Below are 24855 nucleotides of genomic sequence, written 5' to 3' on the forward strand. Positions count from 1 at the left end.
GTTAAAGGGAACTAACACAATGTATGTTTTTATTATATCCAGAAGTGTTAATCGAAACTAACCGAGATGTATGTTTTTATTTTAACTAGAAGTGTTAAAGGGAACTAACGTGAAGGTCTTAACTTAAGTGATTAAAATGTGTTAAAATTCACTGAATGTGATGCAGCCTACAAAACTTTGTTTCTTACACTTTGTATGACACAGGAAACAGTGCAGTATTAGGGGCTGGACTCCCGTTTACAAATAAGGAAATGTTTATGTTGGGAAAAGGATGTGATCTTTGGAGATTATATATTGAAAACTTTGTAACAGAAGGTGGCCACACCTCGGGTGAAGACTTTCTCGTCTTTATGTTCTGTTTTTTTTTTTTTCTGTATCTTGTTATTAAACCGAAACCATTGTATTTGGTGATTCGTAATCCTCTCTATAACAAGTCTCAGAGTGAATTACTTTTACATAAACTATTATCAATACCTGCAATTAAATTACTTCCATCGAGCTTCAAGAGCATCGGATCCTGACTGAGCCGGTGTGGACTCCTTTAAATCTCTAATTGTCATGCAACGCTCTCAATCCAATTAATCAGAAGGTAAGGCCAAATCTATTGATGCAGAAAAGGATTGTAGAGATGTGTGTTTGAAAAGTTAGTGATTGAGGGGAATAATAAATACAACATATTCCACACCCGTAAGACCTTCGTTTATCTTCAGAACACAAATTAAGATATTTTTGATGAAATCCAAGAGGTTTTTTTATCTCCCATAGAAAGCAACATAATTCAAGGTCCAGAAAAGTAGTAAAAATCGTTAAAATAGTCCATGTGACTACAGTGTTCAATCTTAAATGTTTTGAAGCGACAAGAATACTTTTTGTGTGCAAAAACAGCACAGAAACTCTGGATGTAAGAGAAAGACACAGAAGAGAAGATATTGTTGAATAAAGTTGTTATTTTTGCTTTGCTTTTGTGCACAAAGTATTCTTGTCACTTCATAACATTAAGCTTGAACCACTGTAGTCACATTGACTATTTTAACAATGTTTTTACTACTTTTATAAACCTTGAATGACTGTAATTACGTTGCTTTCTATGGGAGATAAAAAAAAAAAAAAAAAAAAAAAACTCTAAATTTGTGTTCTGAAGATGAACGAAGGTCTTACAGGTGTGTGGAACGACATCAGGGTGAGTAATTACTGACAGAATTTTCATTTTTGGGTGAACTAACCCTTTAAGTTTAGCTCATAAAGCTATCAAGTTTAAGGAATTATTAAAGTGAGCAGGTGCGGGTCGTGATTTCCATTTATTTTATATTTTTTATGGGCTTGTTCTTGTTCGCCAACTTGCTTGCAAGATCTGGCAACACAGAATTCCCTGTGATTTCTTGCACCGCATATACAGACGTGGGATACATCTCTGCTGCACGTTAAAATATAGGTATTTTCATGTTCATCAGAGATGTATCTCTTGTCTATCATCTATCATATCTCCCGTTGTATGTCATTAACAACTAGTTGTTCAGTTCAGTTCCGTACACACTGCATAGAATGTTTGTAATTGCGGTTGTCACTTCATGCATTTTTTAGGAGTTAATTCAGTTGTGTACAGAATGGGATTAGGCACTAAAAGGGTGAATTGACAACCAAATTAAGCTGCAGTGTGTACCTGGCCAGAGGCTGGAATGGGCATGAGGGACAGCTAAAAACTGCAGTTCAGAGCAGTGCAATCCATCTGAACAGAACCACAACATTTACCAATCGAATGATTACAAATATACTGAAGATTTCTGAGAGGATTATATTATGTCAACAGAACCACTGCTGAGACACAAGAGACAAACTGATGGAGAGGAGATGCAATGCAGATAATGTACGGATAAACTGGTGTTAAAGGGTTAGTTCACCCAAAAATGAAAATTCTGTCATTTATTACTTACGCTCATGCCGTTCCACACCCGTAAGACCTTCGTTAATCTTCGGAACACAAATTGAGATATTTTTGTTTAAATCCGATGGCTCGGTGAGGCCTACATAGGGAGCAATTACATTTCCTCTCTCAAGATCCATAAAGGTACTAAAAACATATTTAAATCAGTTCATGTGAGTACAGTGGTTCAATATTAATATTATAAAGCGACGAGAATATTTTGGTGCGCCAAAACAAACCAAAATAAATACTTATTTAGTGATGGCTGATTTCAAAACACTGCTTCATGAAGCTTTGGAGCGTTATGAATCAGCGTGTCGAATCCGCAGTTCGGAGCGCCAAAGTCACGTGATTTCAGCAGTTTGGCGGTTTGACATGTGATCCGAATCATGATTCGACACGCTGATTCATTATGCTCCGAATCCTCCTGAAGCAGTGTTTTGAAATCGGCCATCACTAAATAAGTCGTTATTTTGGTTTTTTTTTGGTGCACCAAAAATATTTGTTGCTTTATAATATTAATATTGAACCACTGTACTCACATGAACTGATTTAAATATGTTTTTAGTACATTAATGGATCTTGAGAGAGGAAATTGCTCCCTATGTAGGCCTCACGGAGCCATCGGATTTAAACAAAAATATCTTAATTTATGTTCCGAAGATCAGCGAAGGTCTTACGGGTGTAAAACGGCATGAGGGTGAGTAATAAATGACAGAATTTTTATTTTTGGGTGAACTAACCCTTTAAGAACAGGAAAAAAGAGCAGAGCTGCCAACCATATACAGGAATGAGATTCCGCATTAGCAGAAACCTTAATCATTGTAATGTATTTCTCTTTTAAATGTTTCACCCCTAAAGAATAATTTTTATGTTATTATCTTATAAATCTCATGAGATGAAGACTCCTGATTGACATGTAAATGCTCATATATCAAGAAGAGTAACATCGCTGGGTTGACTCCACTGAAGCTTACAACCTGATATCATTCATATATTCATTTACACTTTAGGCAGATAACATAATTTGTAATAAAAAAGTGTTCAATTAGAATTTGAGAAAAAAAGAAAATTATTTCTTTTCCATGGATTTGCTACATGCCTCGATCGCTTAGTTGCCATTTAAAGTCCCCATGAAATCAAAATAGAAGTTTATTGGCTTTTAGTATGAATATGTTGGCCTTACTGTTATCTATAAGCTCGTGTGCTCCAAAACAATGACAAAATTCACATTTAGGAGATATAAGCATTCAAAACTTACAGTCTCTCATTTTCACCAATATGGATTGATGTTTTTGATGACATCACTCTGCACTTCAGCATCTCATCAGATCTTCTGTCCAATCAAATGCTCTCTATATCTGAAGCGTCCCGCTCCCTACATTATAAATAGACGCTGAAGCTGCAGATGAAATCGGTCACTTGTTCACACATTTACTATTTTCTACATGGTGAACGGCACATAGTGCACTATGTAGGGGATAAGGAACGTTTCAGACAGTGTAAATATGCTTTCCATTGAGGTGAATGAAGTCTGGTTTCACGTTAGTCACACGAACCGCCGCAGACTCGTGCATACACAGTCACATACACGGTGCAGAGACATGAGAGCACAGAGCGGATCATATGCGTGAGTCAGCACAGGCCACAAAAGTGCTGTATTTTAAAGAGATACGGAGAAGATTAGGAGGAGAAATGGTTAGACAGACTCGTCATTAGAAACAGCACTGACGAGAAGATGAGATAACACCGGTGCCATGCACCAACACAAGTTACACACTTTTCAAACTACATATCCTCAGCGTAATTATGATCACTGTTTAGATTTAGTAACATTTTCATACTTTATTAAATCTAAAAGGGAAATCTGTTAGACTGTGGTTGTCATAAACTGTCAAACGCGGCTTTGCCGAGCTCAGCGGCTCTACGAAACACTATGAAGAGCTATTTCGATATGTCCCGCCTGTCTTCATGTTTCTGTGGAAATTACGTCAACACATTGAATAATGCTACGCGTTTCAAGGCACTTCAGTGGCATGTGAATCATGTGTTCCCAACTAAAGAAAGGCAGAAACTCTTCTTATACTCATTTACTGCAGTTCATTATGAAAAGTTACTCTTCATATAACTGTACTCCTTCACTTTAGTTTCAGACTTTGTATAACAAACACATTAGTTGAGATTAGTTGCACTGGGTATCTTGAACAAGCACCTCTCTATTTAATGCTGAATTTCAATGTTCCCGTGTAGGTCTGTTTAGGTTGGCAGCTCTTTTCTTTTTCTTATCTTATCATTATCTAACACCAGTTAGAACAAAGCAGATGGTGATGTGTGAACATACCATGTGACATACAATGTGAAAGGATTTTTTTCTTTTTTAAACACATCCCATCAATTTATCAATTTTTTTATATGCTATAATCACAACCATTTATGCTTTATTGCTTTGTTTTCAACAACTGTATGCTTTGTCCATATTAATGAAGTATATGGACAACATCATATACATGCATCTAAACAGAAGATAAGAGTGCACTTAAGTACAAATAAAGAGTTTTTACTGAAAATAACTTCTGTTTCTGTTCTGTTTTTTCACCAGTGGTGCCTTCTGATAGCAAAGCTCAAAAGGAGAAGTTCAGAGCAGTGCAACCCAACTGAAGAAACAACTTCTAACAATCTCACATTTAACTCCAGCAGACTGAATATCTGACTATGGCAATATGAACATTCAATATGGAGAAGAGATGAATATCTATATTAATGTGGATCCTATAAACAGTTCTGATGTCAGGACAGAAACCAAGAACTCTGACACCAGGAGACACCAGACACCTCAATACACAGGTACTGAGACTCTTTTCATTAAATACACACAGTAATATAAGCAATTAGAAATTATCTTCATGTCTGTGGTGTTCAGGAAGTGATACTGTGAGGAACAGAAGCTCCAGGGCATCTTCAGTGTGTTTGGTGCTGCTGTGTGTCCTTCTGCTGACTGCAGTCACAGTGCTGCGTGTCTACAATCACATCAATTCAAAGAGCACAAACTACTCTGAAGAGACACATCAGCTACTAATCAAGATCACCAACCTCACAGAAGAGAGAGATGAGCTACTAACCAAGAATACCAATGAGAAAGACCAGCTACAAATCAAGATGACCAACCTCACAGAAAAGATAGATGAGCTACTAACCAAGAATACTGACCTCACAAAAGAGAGAGAACAGCTACAAACCAGGAATACCAACCTTAGAAATGAGAAAGACCAGCTACAAATCAAGATGACCAGCCTCACTGAAAAGATAGATGAGCTACTAGCCAAGAACATGCAATTGGCAAAAGAGAGAGATGGATTATCATCAACTAACCTTGACCTGATTAAATACAGAGACCAGTTAAATAAGGAGAAAAATGAACTGTCAAAAAGTCTTCAAAAAATGGGTAAACATGAAGTATATTAAAACTAAACAACTAAGTTTAGTTTTTTACAGGATACATTACTAATTATTTAGGTGAAAAGGATTAAAATAACTTTGTAGATCAGTGTGATGGGAATAAAGTGCTTAAACCTAAACTGGTTGTGTTTACAGATTAATGGATTTACTATAAATTCAGTCTTTACTTCCTTTCCACTGAGGAGAAGAGCTGGACTGAGAGCAGAAGATACTGCACAGAGAGAGGAGCAGATCTGATCATCATAAACAACAGAGAAGAACAAGTGAGTAAACTCATGTTCTAACTGGATGAGAGTTTATAGGAAGAAAATTGTTAATTCTCTTTAAGACCTAAATGTGTTAGTTTCATTTTCTCAGAGTTTTGTTAAGAAAATATCTGCTGATGTTAAAGTCTGGATTGGTCTGACTGACAGAGATGTGGAGGGCAGATGGAAATGGGTTGATTCCAGCACACCGACCGCTGGGTGAGAAATCACTGAGTTGAACTGATTATTGTATGATAAATTATTATCAACAAGTAAATGCTGATCTTTAACTTCAGGTTCTGGGCATCTGGAGAGCCCAATAGTTACGATGGTATCGATGAAGATTGTGCTGTAAGATATGGGCCAGGATGGGCTGATTTTCCATGTAATCATGCTATGCAATGGATCTGTGAGAAGGTCATTTTAAAATAAGTCAATACATGAATTGCAGATTTATGTCAAAAAATACAAAAGGTATTTTTTTAATGGCTGTTAGGACAGGCATCTGCTGCTTCTTACAGACTGCCATGTGTAACCGCATGTGTTCAATGTTCAAGAAGAGATGCTGAAAATCTTTGTCGCTCATGGGATTAGAAATAAGAGGTAATTTCCCAGTTCAGTCCATTCAAATGACAATGACAGAAATGTCTTCAACTCCATCCACTTTTCTTTTCTTTTTAAAACTATTTTATAAAGTCTTGTTGTTATATGAAGGTCACATTAAAACTTTCTTGGAAACTTTCTACCATGCCTCTATTAATTTCTTTTAAAGATTTTCAGCCTTTACAGTATTGATTGTTTTAATCTGAAAATATAAACAAACATCATAAATGCTATTACATTTTTTTTTAAACTGAGTGAAATATAGTAAACAAACATTTCCTAACTTTATTGTATGCAAATATTTTTGTATTATTATTTGTATTATTATTATTTTTTTTAATATTAATTAAACCACCCCTCAGTTTCATAACTTTCCCCAGATGAACAATTTCGTCCCTAAAAAGTTCTTATTAAAAGTTTACTTGTTTACCAAAGAGAAAAATGTTAAGATGAAAAATGAAATGATGTGATCTCTCATGAGATGAAGTCATATCAGTAGCTTAATGTACAGTAGCTTCTTTAGGTCTGTTCAACATGTAAATGCTCATTTTATCAACAAGGATAAAATGTTGTTGCTTGGTTGACTCCATCATTTATACACTTGATAATATCATTTGTAAAAAGTCTTTCATTCTTTTCTAAAAAGTAGAAAACATAGAAATTACTTTCTTCCAACATTTATTAATATTTAATGGCTTATGAAAAGAGAGAGAGAAAGAAAAGGGAAATTTAAATAATTTATATTCCATGGATTTGCTTTATCACTCCTAGTTGCCATTTTAAAGTCAGTCATGTGGTCTCAATTAAGAAAAGGCAGCAAAAGTTCTGTTTTCAATGTAGAAATCTTCTGTAATTTATTTGTACTTTAGTGCATTTTTGTGTTGTGTTGTCCATATACTTGATTAATAAAAACAAAGCATATTTTTATACAGTATTTGATAGACCTAAACTATGAACTGGAATAATCTGGATTTGAATTTTGACTGTTGTATGTTCTTACAGAGAGTTTGAAATCTTTACTTCAAGTAGTTTACAAATATATGTATAAAACTCTGTTTATGAGTGTGTGTTAAGTCTGGGAGTCTAATGTTCAAACTAAGTGTGCCTCCGATCCACAGCAAAACATGACTTTCTCTTCCCCACCTGAGCAAGATTAAAGGGGACCTATTATGCCCCTTTTCACAAGATAAGTCTCTGGTGTCCCCAGAATGTGTCTGTGAAGTTTCAGCTCAAAATACCCCACAGATCATTTGTTATAGCTTGTCAAATTTGCCCCTATTTAGGTGTGAGCAAAAATGCAAGTAGGGCTCGCTGCATCCTGCGGTGGACATCCAACCCCGCCCACATCCAAGTGTGACGTCAGAAGTCACGCCTGTGCCCGATACGTCACCTTGTGACTCCCCACTAAACCACTTCCCTGCAGGTAATTTCATTAATTACAGTGACAAAAATATTACATTTACAAAATATGAAGTGCCATACTTACTTGTTCTGGATAAGAAGTTAGAGCATGAAGCGTTGGTATTGACTCATCCTTCAGAAACAAATCCAGCATTGTACTGACCCTCGTTGGTGAAGCAGTCATGTGTAAAATGATTTGCATTTTACCAACATTCTCCAGCACACTTTCTTTCAAAAATGAAATTCAACCACAATGTCCTTAATGGCTCGGATGTCGGGAGTCTATGGAGACTCGTATGTTTCTTGCTACACCCAACAACAGAACATTTGTAATGTTTTTTTTTTTTTTTTGGTGCAGACATTGTAATCCTCTAGCTAGCAGATACTGTGAGTAAATGGACATGGCGGACTCTGTGATTCTCACTCAGAGCGGTATCTATGCTAAAAGGGCAGATCATCACTAGTCATGGGTGGCGTTTCCCTACTCTTATGTAGGAGTAGGAAGAAATATGAAACAACGCATTCTGAGAGACTGAAAATGATAAATAGGGATTATAAAAAAAGTATTGGGTAGATTTTTACCATTATAGGCTGGTTGTCCACACACACTGTGGACACACATCTGTGTTCAAACACCTTATAAAAGTGAATTTTGCATAATATGTCTCCTTTAAGAGGTGCATGAGACGGTTTCCCCATTGTTCTGCGTTTTACTGTGTGCCGCACCGCTTGTACGGGGGCAGTTACTTGGCGGGAACTTGAAATAGATTTAGCCTGCACGGCAGCAGATTCAATCTGGCTTGCTATTTTAACAGCTCTGTCCAGTGTGAGAACAGTTTCTAGTAAAAGTCCCTCACATATTCGTGGGCTAAGCACATTCTCTACTAACTGATCACAAATAATTTCGTCAGTACTGGCAGCAAACTTACATGAAACAACAACTCTTAACAAACTCTCGTGAGGAGCTTGACAGTAACTGAACGCCATGCCTTCTGTAAACGCTATGTTAGCTTTTGTCACGAAGTAGGCTTTCAATAATTCGTAGGTAATTTTCAGTGATTCACAGCCATGTAGTGAATGGCTTAGCAGGCTCACCATGGCAAGGCAGGAAAAAAACTCAGGAAAGGCACGTTAGCAACAACAATCTTAGTGACCAACGATAGAGAAAAAAATGTCTAATCCTCATTGTCAATTTGTGATGTCTGTCAGGAGTTAATAAACTGAGCATACTTCATCCATCTTGTTTACTCATCACTTCCATTCTCCACACATTACGACCTGTGGGTATAAAAGGGCACCTGCAAATAACCTCATCCTCTTCTTTGTCTCCAGGATACCAGCTTTGTTTGTGTGTTTATTCAGAGACAATACCAGTATTATGGCGACCACTAGCATCAAGTCGTTTAAGCAGTGTGTTCCTCCGTGTCAGCGTTATCTGACACCTGATGACACACACGTCATGTGCGTCACGTGCATGGGTGAGGAGCATGCACGCTCAGTCCTTGAGGGGGCTTCCTATTAGGAAGCTTCGCTCTCATCTGGCCCTTTTCTCGAGGGAATTGAGCCAGCCATCTGTCCCTCGCGGTTCAGGACCTGCTGCTGCCAAAGCGAGTAGGAGACTGAAGTCGTGGGGCTCGCAGATAGAGTTCGCGGATGAATTCAAGAGAGGTATGAACATTTCTCATTCTTCCCCAGCTGTCGAGAACGAGCTCGCTACTTGCTTCAAGCCATGATGAGCAAGGCGTGGCTGATGAGAACGATGATATTTCTAAGCGCTCTCAGCGCGCTTGCCCCGCATATGACGAGATATTGGACGTTATGTCCCGCACTACGGCGAGATTAGATCTGCCATGGAAACGCGAAAAGCGTGAGCCCCCTTGTGGCTGCCTTGATGAACATTTCCTATTGGGAGATAATCATCCAGCTCCTACGATCCTTCAGTTTCTCCCACATCTTCACACTGAGAAAGAGAAAAACCCCGCACCGGTTTCGCCCTCTGAGCTTTTTGGCACATCCATTGAGACGGTGGTCAGCAAGTTCAGAGAGGCGAAGGCGTGCTCCGCTGCTTTTAAAACCTTTATACCCGGTCCGTGCCTGCGAGGGGGGCTGGCCCGTCCCAGTCTCAGGACAGGAGATGGGTCCAGAAGACCACCACTGCCACAGGAGGTGTGAGGCCAGAGGGAGAAGGAAAGACCTGATTGAAGGGATTGAGACCAAACGCGGTCAGCGTTTTAAGGTCCCAGAGACAAAATAACATCTGTCTCCTTCCCTCCTTCCTCCCTTCCTTTCCCCCCTCACCATTTCCTGGCTCTAACACGTGTTAACATCTGGCCCTGAAGCTGGACCTAAGATATTTTTGGCAGTTTGTTTTACTTTTACATCTACCTTGCTGATGGATCAGCACTAGTGGCTAGTTGTGAATGCGCTGTCTGACGCCAGATAGTTTACTAAGTGGTAGGCTCCCTCAGAGCCTCCTTAGTGACTTTTATTTTAACAGGGTTTTTTCCGCTTCCTTGAGCTTCACTCAGAAAGCAAAAACATTTTCTGTGTGGTTGACGTCGTTATGCCAATTTTTTAGGCCTCCGTCTTTAGAGCTCCACCTGCTGGTGTTGCTGTCTTGTAAAGCTTTTAGCCCTTTTTAGGAAGCGCTTTTTGCCTGTTAAAAATTTCAAGCTGTTTTGTCTAGTTTTTTTTTGAGCTTCCTTGGCTTCAGCTTTTTTAATTATTGCTATCAACATAGCATTTTTTTGATAGCAATGCTTTTATTTATACATTTCGTGTGGAGCTTGAGCTTCGCATGATAGCAGATGTGAGCTGTAGGCTCCCTGGGCCTCCTTGCAAATTTATGTGGGTTATTTTATTTAGATTTGAGTGTTGTCAGGCCTCCTCTCGCTCAGAAAGTATCTGTATTGTGGCCTCCGCTCGCTGAGCTTCACCAGGTTAACAGTTATGAGTTGTAGGCTCTTTGTTAGCCTCCTCTTGAGATATCTTGTGTGTGGAATGTTGTTAAGGCCTCCTCTCAATAGGAGAGTTGTTATGCTGAGGCCTCCACTCCCTGAGCTCGGCGACTTTATGCTAAGTCATTAGGCTCTCTGTGAGCCTCCTTGGCTAATGTAAGCGTTGTCAGGCCTTCTCTCGTTTGAGAATTTACTTCTTGTGGCCTCCGCTCTCTGAACTCCGCTAGATGTCAATTTTGAGTTGTAGGCTCTCTGCGAGCCTCCTCGCTTGATGTCCTATGTGTAGAGTGTTGTTAGGCCTCCTCTCGATAGGACAGTCGCTATGCTGAGGCCTCCACTCCTAGAGCTCAGTTTTATTTTGGCTAAGTCGTCAGGCACTCTGTGAGCCTTCTTGTCTAATATGAGAGTCGCCAGGCCTCCTCTCGTATTTCAGAGTTGTTTTTATCTAGGCTTACACTCTCTTGAGCTCCACCAGGTCAGCATTCATGGGTCACAGGCTCTCTGTGAGCCTCCTCGTGGGATATCCTGATTGTGGAATGTTGTTAAGGTCTCCTCTCATTTAGAGAGTCGTTATGATAAGGCCTCCGCTCCCAGAGCTCGGCTTTTATTGAAGCCTTTATTTGCCAAGTTGTTAGGCTCCCTCTGAGCCTCCTTGGCTAATATGAACATTGTCAGGCCTCTCGTTTTGAGAGTCACCTTGAGGCTCTCTAGAGCTCCATCTGGATATCAGTTGCGGGTCGTAGGCTTTCTTTGAGCCTCCTCGCAAGCCTTTCCTGAGTGTGGAACATCATTAGGGTTCCTTTTGATAGGAGAGTCGTTATGCTGAGGCCTCCGCTCCTAGAGCTCGACTATTTTTTCACTAAGTTGTCAAGCTCTCTGTGAGCCTCCTTAGCTATTAAGAACATTGTCAGGCCTCCTCTCTTTTGAGGGTTCTCTTTCTTGTGGCCTCCCCTCTCTAGAGCTCCACTGAATGTTAGTTACGAGTGGCAGGCTCTCTTTGAGCCTCCTGGAATAATGTCCTGAAGTGTGGATCATTGTTAGACCTCCTCTCGATAGGAGAGTCGTTATGCTGAGGCCTCTGCTCAGGTTTCGCATATTTATAAGGGGTTTGTCTGGGATTACTATGTGTTTTAGTTCTGTGACCTGATTTTCAGTTCATTGCTATGGTTTTTCATTGATTTGGTTATGTGTTACACCAGGTCTTAATGTGAGCAATGTATATGTCGCCACAAAGAGTTTTAGGCAAAACAAACTTGCATAATAAAATTTGTGACACGTTTTATTTAGAAAACTGTTCGCTCACATCTAGGATTAGACTATCAACAACTAATGAGCAACTTTGTTTTTATTTTCTCAGCAAAGAACATCTTTATTCATATACAGTGCTTGGTGAAAGTTAAATTTAGAAACTGTGTACATGCCCACATGTGTTCGTATTTCTTTCACAGTGCCAGTAAGGTCAGACATTTTCATCTTTCTCTGTCCATTTTTGTACTTCACTTATTTTCTGAATGAATCTCCGTCATTCAGATCTCCTGAAGTAGGTCAGCAGGGAAGAAGCCCAGTTTACGTCCAGTGCTTACTTTCAGATATCCATTCACCTCTTCTCCTTTCTTCACCACAATCTACAAAGCAGAACACAGTTATAAATCTGAAAAATCAGTCAATACCCCCCCAACCCCCAGTTGCAGTAAGACATCAATATCAACACTCGTCTCTCTTCAGTCCTCCTCACACAGACACACACTGACCTGATCTTTCTTCAGGGTAATCTGGCCCATCTCTCTGTTTCCCACAAAGGAGCGTGTCACTTTATATACCCTCTCGCCTGCTCGCACCCTGATGATGTAATTCATGGGCAAGTAGCCTGTCTTCTCACCAATCTTACCCTATGACACACACATAAACAGTTTAAAACAGAATATGTTGGCTAGTGTTTACTTTAAAGTCTAGGTCTGAAGCCCTGCTTCTAGACACCCAATGTACTGCAGAGTTTAGCGTCAACCCTAATCAAGCACTTCAGACACTTTAGAAAGTCATACATTCTGATTTCCACTGAAAGCACTTTCTAACCTGGGGTGCATTTCCCAAAGCCAACTATGGTTTCAAGTTCCATCATGACAACACAATTTAACAGAACTTGTGACCATAGTTGGCTAACAATGCTCTTGGGAAACACACCCCTGGGCGGTATCAAAGAAAGTAGGTTTAACAACTACTTTAATAACTAGTAATGGGCAAACCTGAGCATAGACCCAGATGCACATGGACACAAGACTTCTTGTTGCTGCATAAACAAACATTTGACTTGGCCAGTATCTGATTCAAGTACATCTAGTAAAAGACCAACCCATAAGGAAACCAACTCAAGTATCCAGTCTGACAGACGAATCATTCACGAACACAAATCAGAAACATCAGACAATTCCTCTTTTAACGTCCAACTTGTTTTCGAATCGCAAGGTATCATTCTGAACTGTTACTTCAGTTAATACAAAAGTTTTATTCAAATATATCTCACATTTGGTGAGCTCACCCAGTGCACTTATCTAATTAGTGCTAAGCTCAGTGCATGGGTCCTCTTCATAACCCTTTGTGTGTCTCTTGCTTTCTTGCTTGACTGTTAAATTTATTAAAATCAATCCAATGTATACTTTTGACACTGAATAGATCTGCAGCATGAAGCAACGCCTACTTGCCATTCATTCAGGCATGTGTTGTAAGGAAGCACACACAAAAAACACAGAATTCATAAAGCACAGATTTCGACGAAACTAGAAATAAGAAAATAAATGGGGAGGGTCGCAATGAAATAGAACATAAGTGATCACAGGAGATGAATTTGAAACCAGTTAATAATAATAAAATTAACCAATAGTGTTCTAACACTGGATGTTTGTTTAATAAGGCTCTAAGAAACATTGTAATTCTTTGTGTTGAGGAGACTTCTGCTTAGAGCTATCCCAGCCATTTAACCCCTTGAAATCCATTTTCCAGCAGACTTTAGATCCAACCCTACTCAAACACCTGAACAAGCTAATCAAGTTTCTCAGGATTACTAGAAATAAAGCCACTTGAAGGCAAGCCTGCAACCTTAGCCGAAAAAAGCGCAATGCTAGCTAACGCTGCGGGTACGCAGGGAAGGAGACAAGAGGCCATTTTTTGGAATGGATGTGAATGGAGGAGAGGCTTCACTAAACTGAGTAAACCACTTTTGTGAGGAAATAGCTTATTTGATGAATCGACAGCCCATCAGCTAATCGTCAACATGTTTGTTCTTAAACATTTGTTTTGGATTGATCAATTTTTAGAGTTTATGCTGAAACAAAAATGCTGTCTTATAAGAGAAGTCACGGACAATTGCGTGACAGGTATGATTCAGTTTATGGCACTTCTCATTCATTTCTGTGGTATCCACAAACATCGACTGACAGTCGTACAACTCAAAATTCAGTGATGTCAGGCTGTAATGTGATTATCAAGGCACATGTGATCCAAGTTAGCCACTAGGCTTTCTCCAATGATAGAGCCATAAACCCTTGTATCTCCCAATAATAAGACCATCTCTGTTAGAAAGCTACAGCCAGGTGAATTTGATCATGGTTGGAGTTGAACTCTACAGGAAAGTGGATCTTGAGGAGCAGAGTTGCCCAGCCCTGCATTAAAGGTGCGGTATGTAGGAATGGGTACTGCAGTCCAAATTCAAAATATTGTTTGCCCCGCCCCCCTCCTTCTCAGATGTGGGTTGCCAGCTTGAGGACACGCAACAAGAGCAAGCGCAGTTGACAATGAAAGCTGAGGAGACTTACACACTATAAGTTGATGAGTTGATTTATCTGTGTTTTAATATGCTGTCATTCATAGAGATTTTTAGATGGATGCAGAGGCTTTTTAGATCGGGTAGAATCTGTGATTCTCTGACCCAGTTTGTTTGCTGGTTTCCATGGCTGCAATACGCGGTGTTTTCGGCCAACTGGCAACCTGTGATGTCGAAATACTATTGGATAAACTGGCAGCACACAGTTTCGCACAGACCAAAACAAAGACAGACATTCCGACACGGAACGCACATTTCAAAGTAGAATGTCTGGCTGTAGCATTGTTTTTCTAAGAAACAAGTAGGTGAACTTAGCATGTTTCCTAAATATCTGCAAACAAATTGGGGTATGTTTATGCTTTATTCAAGTGAAAATCTTAAATACAGTACCTTTACTCTCTCTGATAATATGTAAGTGTGAACTCATGAAATGTATGGAAGAGAAAACACTGTACTCCTGACTTAGTCATGTACTCCTGTACTAACCTTAACTTTTTATAGAATTCCACCACAATGAACTTACCCTCCACCACTCCTCATTAGAGTCATCCAGCACTGTGATGCGATCTCCTGGACTGAAACACAAACATCACACCTGATCAGGTTTAGAAATGAAAGTAATTAATGATTCATTTATGACAGCTATGACTATATGCATGAATGCAATGACTAAATTGAAATATTAACAAATATGTGAATAGACTCACTGGAAGTCCAGGTCATCTTTTTCAATGGCTTTGAAGCGATACAGAGCCATATAATAGTGAGACTGACTGAACGTCTGCTGCTGCTTCTTGTTCTGCAAATCAAATACAGTCAGTTAGAGGGTTTTATTTGCCTCTTCTACGCACAGCGACAGAGAAGTTGGGGTGAGATAGGGGAACCAGATTCAGACTCGGTTACAACCTGTTGAAGTGTGTGCACTACATGCCAGAGCATCTGTTCAACAAAGTCTCTTTGGTGTTAAAATAATCTGATTTGTGTTTTTTTTCCCCATGGAAACAAAAACCAAAGAAAGGGATGAAATTAAGTTTATGTTTGAAATTAAAAAGTATCTTATTAAGTCTATAAAACTGTCTTATATTGTTATTTTTCTTCTTCCTCCTCTGCACTATGGTCAGAAGGTTATGATACGGTTGTCACACTGATAGTAGTGCGGAGGAAAAAAATTATTTTAATAATAAAACTGTTTAATGAAAATTTGGCCAAATGCCAAAGTAATCAAGTCTTTGACCACTAGGTGGGGTTGGTCCCAAGCTTCTCAGTTACCTCCAGGATGGCAATGTAACAGAGAAAGTTTTGTAATGATATCCCAATGTTTTATGACAAAATACAGGATTTCAGATATCAAACTCTGCGCTGTTAGAGATGCTACAGAGTTTGAGAGATATGTTCTGTGTTCTTTGTCAAACTAATATTGCCTAATTTCTATGATTGACACACACTAAGGGCACAATACACTTAGTAAACATGGAAGCTCATGCACAAGAACCAAGAGGTTTGTTGTAGTGCGTGACACACACACTCACACACACACACACACACACACGTTTACCATATGTGATGTGCTATATGTATGTGTCATTCATGTTTAGTTGTAAATAACAGCCTGTTCATCATATAAAGCGATCATATACGTATATTCACAAGACTTTGATAAAACTGCTTGATTCATATGGATTCATTTTACGATGCCTATATAACCTTTTTGGATCTGTTAGCTTTTGCTTACCTGGACTTTCAAAGCCTCTCAGGTTTCATTACAAATATTTTAATTTGTGTTTTGAAGATTAACAGAAGTCTAATGGGTTCGGAACATAATGGTGAGTAAATGATGACAAAATTCAAATTTTTGGGTGAATTATTCCTTATGTCTCTATGAAATTCTGGTCTTTATATGTGGCTCAGGTATAGGATTTTTACACTCACTTCATCACTTCAAAGAAATAGCACACCTCTCCCCAACAAGCCACACATTTTGAGGTATAAATCATGCCCATAGCACAAATGTTGTAGGATGAGTTATGCACTATATTTCAGTACTAGGGGTGTTTTCAAATCCTTAACCCATCATATGACCCATTAGTGATACATGCTTTAACAAGCACCACTATTGACAAAAAAATACCCAACAAACACCAAATGACAAGACAAACCGAAGGGCACACACACATACACACCCAAACTCATAAGGGAATAATAATATTCAATATTCTGGACAGGAATGGAACTACAAGCTTTGAAAATGCTGCATAAAGTTGACAAACCAGCCCATGCAACCTGTGCTCCTGTCCATGCAACGTTTTTGACAGCATGAACACTAGTACAGTGGTACTTTACCTTGTCATCTGCTGCTGTTTTGTCTTTTTTGTCTCCATCTTGCTTTCCTAACAATAAAGGATAAAGTGTGCCCATTCAACATGTCTTATTGTTTTGAGTTCATGGATATAAAAAGCCAATATACTGTAGATTGATTCAAATGCAAACTGCCTTTGTTTCCCTCAAAATATCAGAATTAACAGGCTAATCTCATGTTGTTAGAAGTATGTTAGTTTCAAGAGATCAGTAAGCAGTTACACTGGTGATATGTTGCTGTTTCCTGTTTTAGTACACATGCTTCGGAGTTCAATAGATTAAGTGTTCTCTTTCATAGGAGCTTAATGCTTGTCGATGACTCAATGGGAACCAGTAGTCACCTGGTCTGAAGCCCTATAGATTCACAACAATTCTTTGGTTCGAAGCACTAACACAATGCCCATAAAGAGTTAAATCAACTCTGCTCAGAGTACATATCGTCCCACTCTACAGAGTGCTAAAGTAAGACTGAAGCAGAGTTAAAGTAAATGAGATAATTAAGCGATTAATTAAGTGATGATTGATCATTAGTGATGAACACCTGCTGTTAACAAACAGAATCATTGAAGAAAAGAGAAACACAATAACTAAAACTGATTTCCAGCCACAGCCTTTGATCAAATCAACTCCACAACCAGCTTCACTTATTACTAACCAGATTGACTTTATTTCTGTCATATGTCTACAGAAGCTCTTATTGCGAATTAACAGAGGTTTAGATGTTGAAGCTTTATTGGTCAAAAAATGATGCCACCATCATGGTGATCAGTGTTTGCTTTAGATGGGCTCTTGACCCTTTTATATTTTTAAAATAATTTGCTTTTAACTGCAATAGTGTTTTGCAGCAAAAAATTCAGCTCCATTTGACCATTCTCACTGAATGTGTAAAGAACTTTATAGTGAAGGTATTGACTGCTCTAAATGAGCAGGCCGCAGAGAAATGGGATGCAGAATTGTAAGGTTGAAGAATTGGAAAGATCTGCCAGTAGCTGCAGAGATGGCTTTTTGTGGTAAGTACCATTGATCCTGAAGAGTCCCAATTATTTACTGCAGAGAGTAAGGAAAGAAATTAGGACAGTGACAGAATTCCTGGAGGAATTTCAAAATGATGGATTCAACTCAGATGCCAGAGAAATAGCAGAGAGGCTTGAGGTGGAGATGAGGTGGCCAGAGGTACATCAGAGAAGAACAACTGGACTGTTTGAGGATGAAGGAACACTGATAGAGCACTGTCAGTCAACTGCTGAAGAGCTTGTGGAAAGAGAGCTAAACTCTGCAGGACAGCAGTTCTCCAGGACCGAGTTTGGAGACCCCTGCTATAGACTATAGTTACAGACCACATATATTCCCACAATACATAATGAACACTTCAATTTTAGCATTGTTGCCTTTTATCTGTGTACTCAAGGACCAGGGCTGTGACAATGTTTTGAAAGCAAGAACATTTGTGTGTAATGTTTCAAGAAAATGATTTATATTATTTGTATGAAATAAAGAGAAAATTAATCTTAGATGGAAATTCTGACATGTTAGAGACATGTCTTGTTTTGAGAGAACTTTCCCCAGTCTGTGGAGAAATGTGTAAAATCGACAAAGGACAATTGTTACTAGACAAAAAATGAGTAAACTGCCCTTGCAAACAATATTTTGGGTCCATTTTCCAGGAAGATATAGTATGCCAGCATATAAAGATAACAGAAATTTTACAATGTGAAACTCACAAAACAAAATGTATTTCATTTGCCACATAGACACTGCAGCTTCAGCGGTTTTCACTCCGGTAAATTACCAAATTCAGAGCAGGTTTAGGCACTCAGTAGATGAATGACAAGCATATTTAGCTGCAATGAGTACCCTGTTTTTTTGTTTTTGTTTTTTTTTGTGTAAATGCACAGCCACATTACTGAAACTTCAGTGAAATTTGTCAATTGTGTCATGTAATTCCCAGTCGCGTGGATTCCTTATGAGATGACTGCATTTCAACCGTGGAATTCCCTGTAGAGTTAACGAACAACAACAAACTCCTGGTATAACTTACCTTCACCACCCTCTTCATCCTCTTTTGGTTGTTGAGCTTCCTCTTCCTCCATCATCATCATCATCATCTTATGAAATGAAGGATGTTCATTACGTTCTTCATATAAGGGAGAGCTCAGGCATATGCTGGATAATTCTTAAAAGCAGAACTTGGTCACTTACGTTCTTTTTGTCCTCTGACCCTTTCTTCCTCTCTTTATTGGCCATGATCACACCCACTCTCAGTGTGTCAAACACCGGATCAGTGCGGTTCTGCTGACCTACACATATGCAATTCTGTAAGTATTCTGTAAGTATCATTTTATTGTGTTCAGTTTATTTTTACACATTTGATTATTCAGTCATTTTAACAGCATTTTACTTCACAATAATCTTCAAACATGAAATATAGACATACATTATTTTATCAGACATATAATTGATTTATATTTCGTTATGTGTAACCAAATAGTTACAGCAACATTCTAGACTTCCTGACTAGCACATAATCAACATGTCCTCCAACCAATATGCCCATATAGGTCAAATAGTAAGATTTTGATATTCTTAAACATTTTGGGTACATTACTTTTGAATGTTCTCAGTGCATTCCAAAACAAGTAGTAACATTTAAAAAATGTTAGATGAACGTCCAACTAACATGTTTCAGAAAACAATTATTTGAGCAAATGTGTCAACTAACTTTCTATTAACATTACTGAAAGTATCATAACTTTAAGAACCATTATCCGAGAACATTCACTGTTAGCTTCTTTGTTGAACACTGCTTGTTTAATTAATTATCATCAAGAGTCTTTTCATGTTGTCAAAAATTAACTTTTATAAATACATCCAACTCACCAGGGTTATTGATCTCTTGATCATAGAGTGGAGAACTGTACGCCCGTCTAAAACCAGGAGGCTGACAGGAAGTGAGATATTAATGAAAACATTGAAGCTGACAATGTAATCATATATGAATGTAATCGTATATTGTATATGAACATATATGAATAGTAGAATCCATATAGAATGTCATCTCACTATTTTTCCAAAGCATCTCTGGAACTGCACATATGACTGGCACGAGTGATGAATGTTGGTCTTGCAGTTTTTGCAGCGCAAGGCAAATTTATTATTGACTGAAAGTAGAGGAACAGAAATCAGTTAGTAGAGCAAATTATATGTTTTTTTCTCTAAATCACAAATTACAGTTGCTTTTAAATAAACAATATCACAACACTGACATTAGGCATGATTGTTATTCATATGAGATAAAGTGAAACAGTTGGAAATGATTATAAATTGGCTAGCAGGCTGTTACAGGCGTATTGACCAAGGTAGTAACTAGTAAGCAGCAGTGCTTCTCAAATCTGTCCTGGAGATCCCCACCGCCATCTTCCTCATGGAACACATGATTCCAGGGCCGTAATTATGATAGACCAATAATCAGATATGGCCAAATTTGTCCCCCATTATTTGATATTCTTGATGATGCTTTTTATTATGCACTGCTCTGTTTATCGTTAGGAAGATTTTTTTTTGCTTCAGCAGTCTAACAGCGCTTGTCAATGTCGAAATGACTGAGATGGCCAAGTAAAATCAAAGAAGGCAGGCTTTAGTTTTAACAGTAAAATAATGAGAGGTAAGATTTCATATCTGACCACTGTTTTACAATTGACATGTTAAATGGCCAGCAGTAATATGCAGTGATTTAAAACTTCTCAACTTTTTTGTCAAATTGCAACATTTTGAATTCATAATATGTAACTGATAATTCATTGTGATGTGATGAGACAAGAAACATTAACAGAGCCATTTTCGACATATTATTTATACAATTAAAAGTGGAAAATTGTGTGCATATTTTAAAAAAATTATAAAAAAAAAAAAAGATTTGCAAATCGAGATGAATACATCAGCTAAGAATGCCTTCACAAACACAGATCAATGCCTTCTTCATCATTGCCTCATTGCCTCGACAGAATGAGTGATAGAGGAACTACATAATAACAATAACATCTCAGGTAGTGTCCAAGTGGATTCTTTGGTAAACCAGTTTCAATTTGACAGGATTTGCAAAAAGACGTTTATGGAAAGATATGGACCCCACTTTACACTCTACACGGACTTTATTCCATAAAGTATAAGTAATCATGTTAACATACGTGCCCTTTATCCTTTTATGCCATTGGATAAAGACACTACTGCTTTACTGACTCCAGTAGAAGCAGAATATATTCAGCAGGTAGAAAATACATGTTTAACTATAGGAAGGACACACACATAAAATTTCTTCTTGTTGTTGGGGAATATTTAAATTTCTGGCAATGATGGAGTGAAATGTGAACTTACGAACAATCATTCGTGCGCAGACGTCACAGAACTTGGGTTTCTTGCAGTAGTGGTCCTTAAATTTGTGTGGTCTGTCATTGACCTGGACTACTGGCTCAGGGGTTGGAGGAGGAGGAGCCTCTTCTTCCTCCACCTCTTCATCATAGACAAAATACACCTGAGGAGGACAGAAAGTGAGTTGTGTGCACACAATACAGACACAGAGACAAGCTGACATACGTACAGTGTTGTCATCCTCCTTTACGACATTGTCTGGCGCTGGAGGATTATCATGAATATCCAGCGAATCTTTATCCTCGAGTCTGAAACACAATCAGCATTTGGATAGTTGGAAACTTATATAATGTTCCTGAAAGACAATATAATCTTTGGAAACACTCACTGGTCATATTGAGCCATAAATACAGCCTCCTCAACCGCAGACAGTCAGCAGAATTCAGCACCTAAACAACCATGACACATTAACTGATGTTATCTTTGGATTGTATGTTTTGAATTGTACATTTTTCAGATATTTAAAACTTTTACTTTTCTACATTCCAAAGCAAACTATAATACTCTATAATACTTTTTACTCTAATAAAAGACATTCTAAACGTAGGTTTGGGAGGAGCCTAATCATTCAGTCCTGTCACTCATATAAGCAGCAGTCATTAAGCTGCGCCAGCGATGGCTTTTCCAGCTTCCCTCCAACACTCCATCTTCTCCTCTATTCTAAGCAACCTCATTCTGTCCAATCCCATAGTCTGGGGGTTTGATTAGCTCAGAGCTTGAGCCAAGTCTTGGGACTGAGCAAGCCAAATAAGTTTGTCAAGACTGGATGGGCAGGTAAACTTGTGAAATTTCATTAAAAAATGATGATTGAGAAAACACCTTAACAACTCACCGAATGAACTACTATTTAATATTAATACTCTAATATCAATACTCTAATATTGTCTTAAAAATACAGTGGATTAAAAGTTTTTGAAACTTTATTTCAGACCAAGCCAATCCAAGAAAGCAATGGATGGTAAACACTGTAACTGCATTTCTCTTCATAATGGATATATTTAGCAAGCATTTAGCCACAGATCATCTTAAACTTATAATCACAGAAGGTTCAAAGCGAAGTGTGTCACTACCAGTGTTGTTTGAAGGAAATGACTACACACTTCAAACACGCCAATGTTTGAGAGAGGATTGAGAGGTCTGACGAACGCACACATCACCCCATATGATTTATTAAATGGATGTTTGAATCTCTAGTTTGTGTATTTGATTTATTGACAAGCATCACTATGTTAAAATGTAAATGCATATTTTTTGTATAGTAGCTATATGTAAAATATAGAAGCAGTGGATAACAAGGCTGTTTGAAATGAATTAAATATGTTTAGCAGCACCAAATATATTTTTGCACAAGTCTCTTATTTCAATTTGTCATTTTTATCAGCTGCTTTATTTTTCGATGCAATTTAGTCAGAGTCAATGCAATTGTTGTATGGTAGCATTTGTGAAACTCAGCAGGCATGAAATATCATTGAATAAAAACATGTTTATATGGTCAGCAGTAGAGCACTGTGGGTTAAACATATTATTATTCAGGCATTAAGTGTACATTTGGAAAAATATATGGTAGCACTTTATTTTACAGTCCTGTTCCCCATATACATACAATGTACTTATTATAGTAATTACAATAACTAGGTAACTAGGTACTAACAAATTTTAATGTTTGAATGCTGTTTAGGGTACAGGCTATTTTAGCATTAAAATAATTAAAATTAGTACCTTGTGCATATTCCATGTTGCCATAGCAGAATTTAAATTATAGCACTTTTGTATGTTGTCAGCACATGCTTACACAAATTTTCATTGTTTAAAATACTGTATGGTATATTTTGTTATTTTTACTTGTTGCACACTTGAATTATCAGCAACTGATATTTTAGATCAGGTAATCAGGGAAGTTTATCAGGGAAAACAGTGTGAAGTTACAAAGTGATTTAACTTTACTGTCTAACAGGAGACTAAAGTCAGGCTTACAATAATGGCTTACAAGTATCAATTATGTTTATGTTTTCAATCAAACTTTTTTATTGTAATTGCATTTCTGGCCATAAAATGTGTAGCAATTGTTAGTTGTTAAGCATCACATTACGTTACGATTTTCCTCACAGCTTCTGAAGAAAACTTCACACTGATTGTACATGAGCATTAACTTTTAACACTCTTCCGTAACTGTATAGACAACAATTTCAGCATATTGCAGAAGTTTATTTATCATAGCACAGTGAAATATGAAATATTTGTCCAATCAAATACACCAACTAAGCCATTTTTATTTTCATACACACACTCACAGTTTCTATTTCTGGTCTGGAAACACAATCTGAGGTCAACAAAATTAGTATCTCTCACAAGGCAGAGTTACAGAGGAATTATGAATGTTTTCTAGGTTGCATATAGCAAATATATTTCAATATTGTCACATTTAAATGCACACATTCTCAATAAGAGGAGTGAAGTACGTGATCTAAACTACGATGATTAAATATACATACCTGTTAATGTTTTGCTTTATTGCAATCTGATGTCTTCAATGAGTTTTCAACCAATGAGATGTTGTCCTACAGCATGCTATGCTTGAGTTTGCATGAGATTTATAAATTAATCTTAACTCACTAATAACCAGACTGGTCTGAGCTGAGGAACAAACACTTGTACATGTATGTATGTGAGTGTGTGTGTGTGTGTGTGTCACTGTGAGTGTTTTAAACAGCTGGCAGATGACGAAGAGTAATAAGACCCTCTCTCTCTCTCTCTCTCTCTGAAAGACATGCACAAATGTAGTCAGTTCAAGTCATTCACAGATTCACTGCAGGCCTGTTAGTTTGAGTCCTTGACCAGAACTGTAGTAGAGAGGCCAGAACAATAACAGAGAATGTTTGCATTGCCCATGAGGCTATTGACTCCGACTTTATTAACTTATGCTAAATTTCTGATTCTGTATAAAGTATAATTTGTAATTATACCTTCATCAATATATGCTCTTTACACTCAAGCCAAAATGTTAAATAATTTAAGTCAACTGATATTTCACCATAAAGAAAGCTAAATTAGCTATAATATGTTCAATTTTCAAAACATAAAACTATAACTTATCAAAGATAATACTAAAAACATTTTGTTACTCACTGTGTACTTTACTCACTATAAAGACAGCAATATATTCTTCGACAATGCTTATTGTTTTTTTTGTTTTTTTTCAAAAATGCATCACCTTGTCATAAAATATAAATAAATAAATAACTCTGCAGGCTGTAAAGCTAGCCAGTGTGTTTTACATATTAACACTTTAAAAAGTTAATTCCATTATGCTGGGATGTATTCCAGCTATAAAACAGAACAAAGAATGCTGTATCCAAATGTCTTTTGTTGACGAATTCCAATATTTCCAGCTTAACATTCAGAGTGCACACTCTGTGTGTCATTTCCTTTGGTCTCCAAGAATATTTTCCGCAGTGCATCAAAAGTGTATTTGAGCTCACTTGGATAACTTCAGTGCAGAGCATAGATGAGGCCTGATAACACAGCACATGCATGTGCCACTAATGGTTTATCATTAAGATCTTCCACACCTTTAATTACAATCCCAGTTTCATGTGATGGCTGGAGAGGATCCTCCTCCCTCCTGATGACAAACAGTGCCATTGTACGCCTCTCAGGCTCTGTTTCAGCTTCTTC

At 37.8% G+C, this 24855-nt stretch overlaps 1 protein-coding gene and 1 long non-coding RNA gene across 2 annotated transcripts; one reads left to right on the forward strand and one right to left on the reverse strand.

Annotated features, from left to right (window-relative positions):
- Positions 1-228: 228 nt before the first annotated feature.
- On the forward strand, positions 229-6058 carry LOC127519420 (uncharacterized). The gene is made up of 5 exons (XR_007931818.1): positions 229-589; positions 4521-4765; positions 4842-5363; positions 5513-5640; positions 5735-6058. It is a non-coding gene; the product is annotated as an uncharacterized LOC127519420 (long non-coding RNA).
- A 5786-nt stretch (positions 6059-11844) lies between these two features.
- stac3 (SH3 and cysteine rich domain 3) lies at positions 11845-23869 on the reverse strand. Its single transcript, XM_051907114.1, has 13 exons — positions 23673-23869; positions 21509-21569; positions 21350-21428; positions 21127-21283; positions 19816-19913; positions 19633-19693; positions 18955-19052; positions 18794-18860; positions 16741-16787; positions 15108-15199; positions 14924-14975; positions 12335-12472; positions 11845-12208 (listed from the first exon to the last, which is right to left on the reverse strand). The coding sequence occupies exons 2-13, from the start codon at positions 21523-21525 to the stop codon at positions 12110-12112; spliced, it is 1005 nt and encodes a 334-aa protein (XP_051763074.1). The 5' UTR covers positions 21526-21569; positions 23673-23869; the 3' UTR covers positions 11845-12109.
- Between the last annotated feature and the right edge of the window lie 986 nt (positions 23870-24855).

This window comes from Ctenopharyngodon idella, chromosome 9 (assembly GCF_019924925.1).
Source record: "Ctenopharyngodon idella isolate HZGC_01 chromosome 9, HZGC01, whole genome shotgun sequence".
Classification (NCBI taxonomy): domain Eukaryota; kingdom Metazoa; phylum Chordata; class Actinopteri; order Cypriniformes; family Xenocyprididae; genus Ctenopharyngodon; species Ctenopharyngodon idella.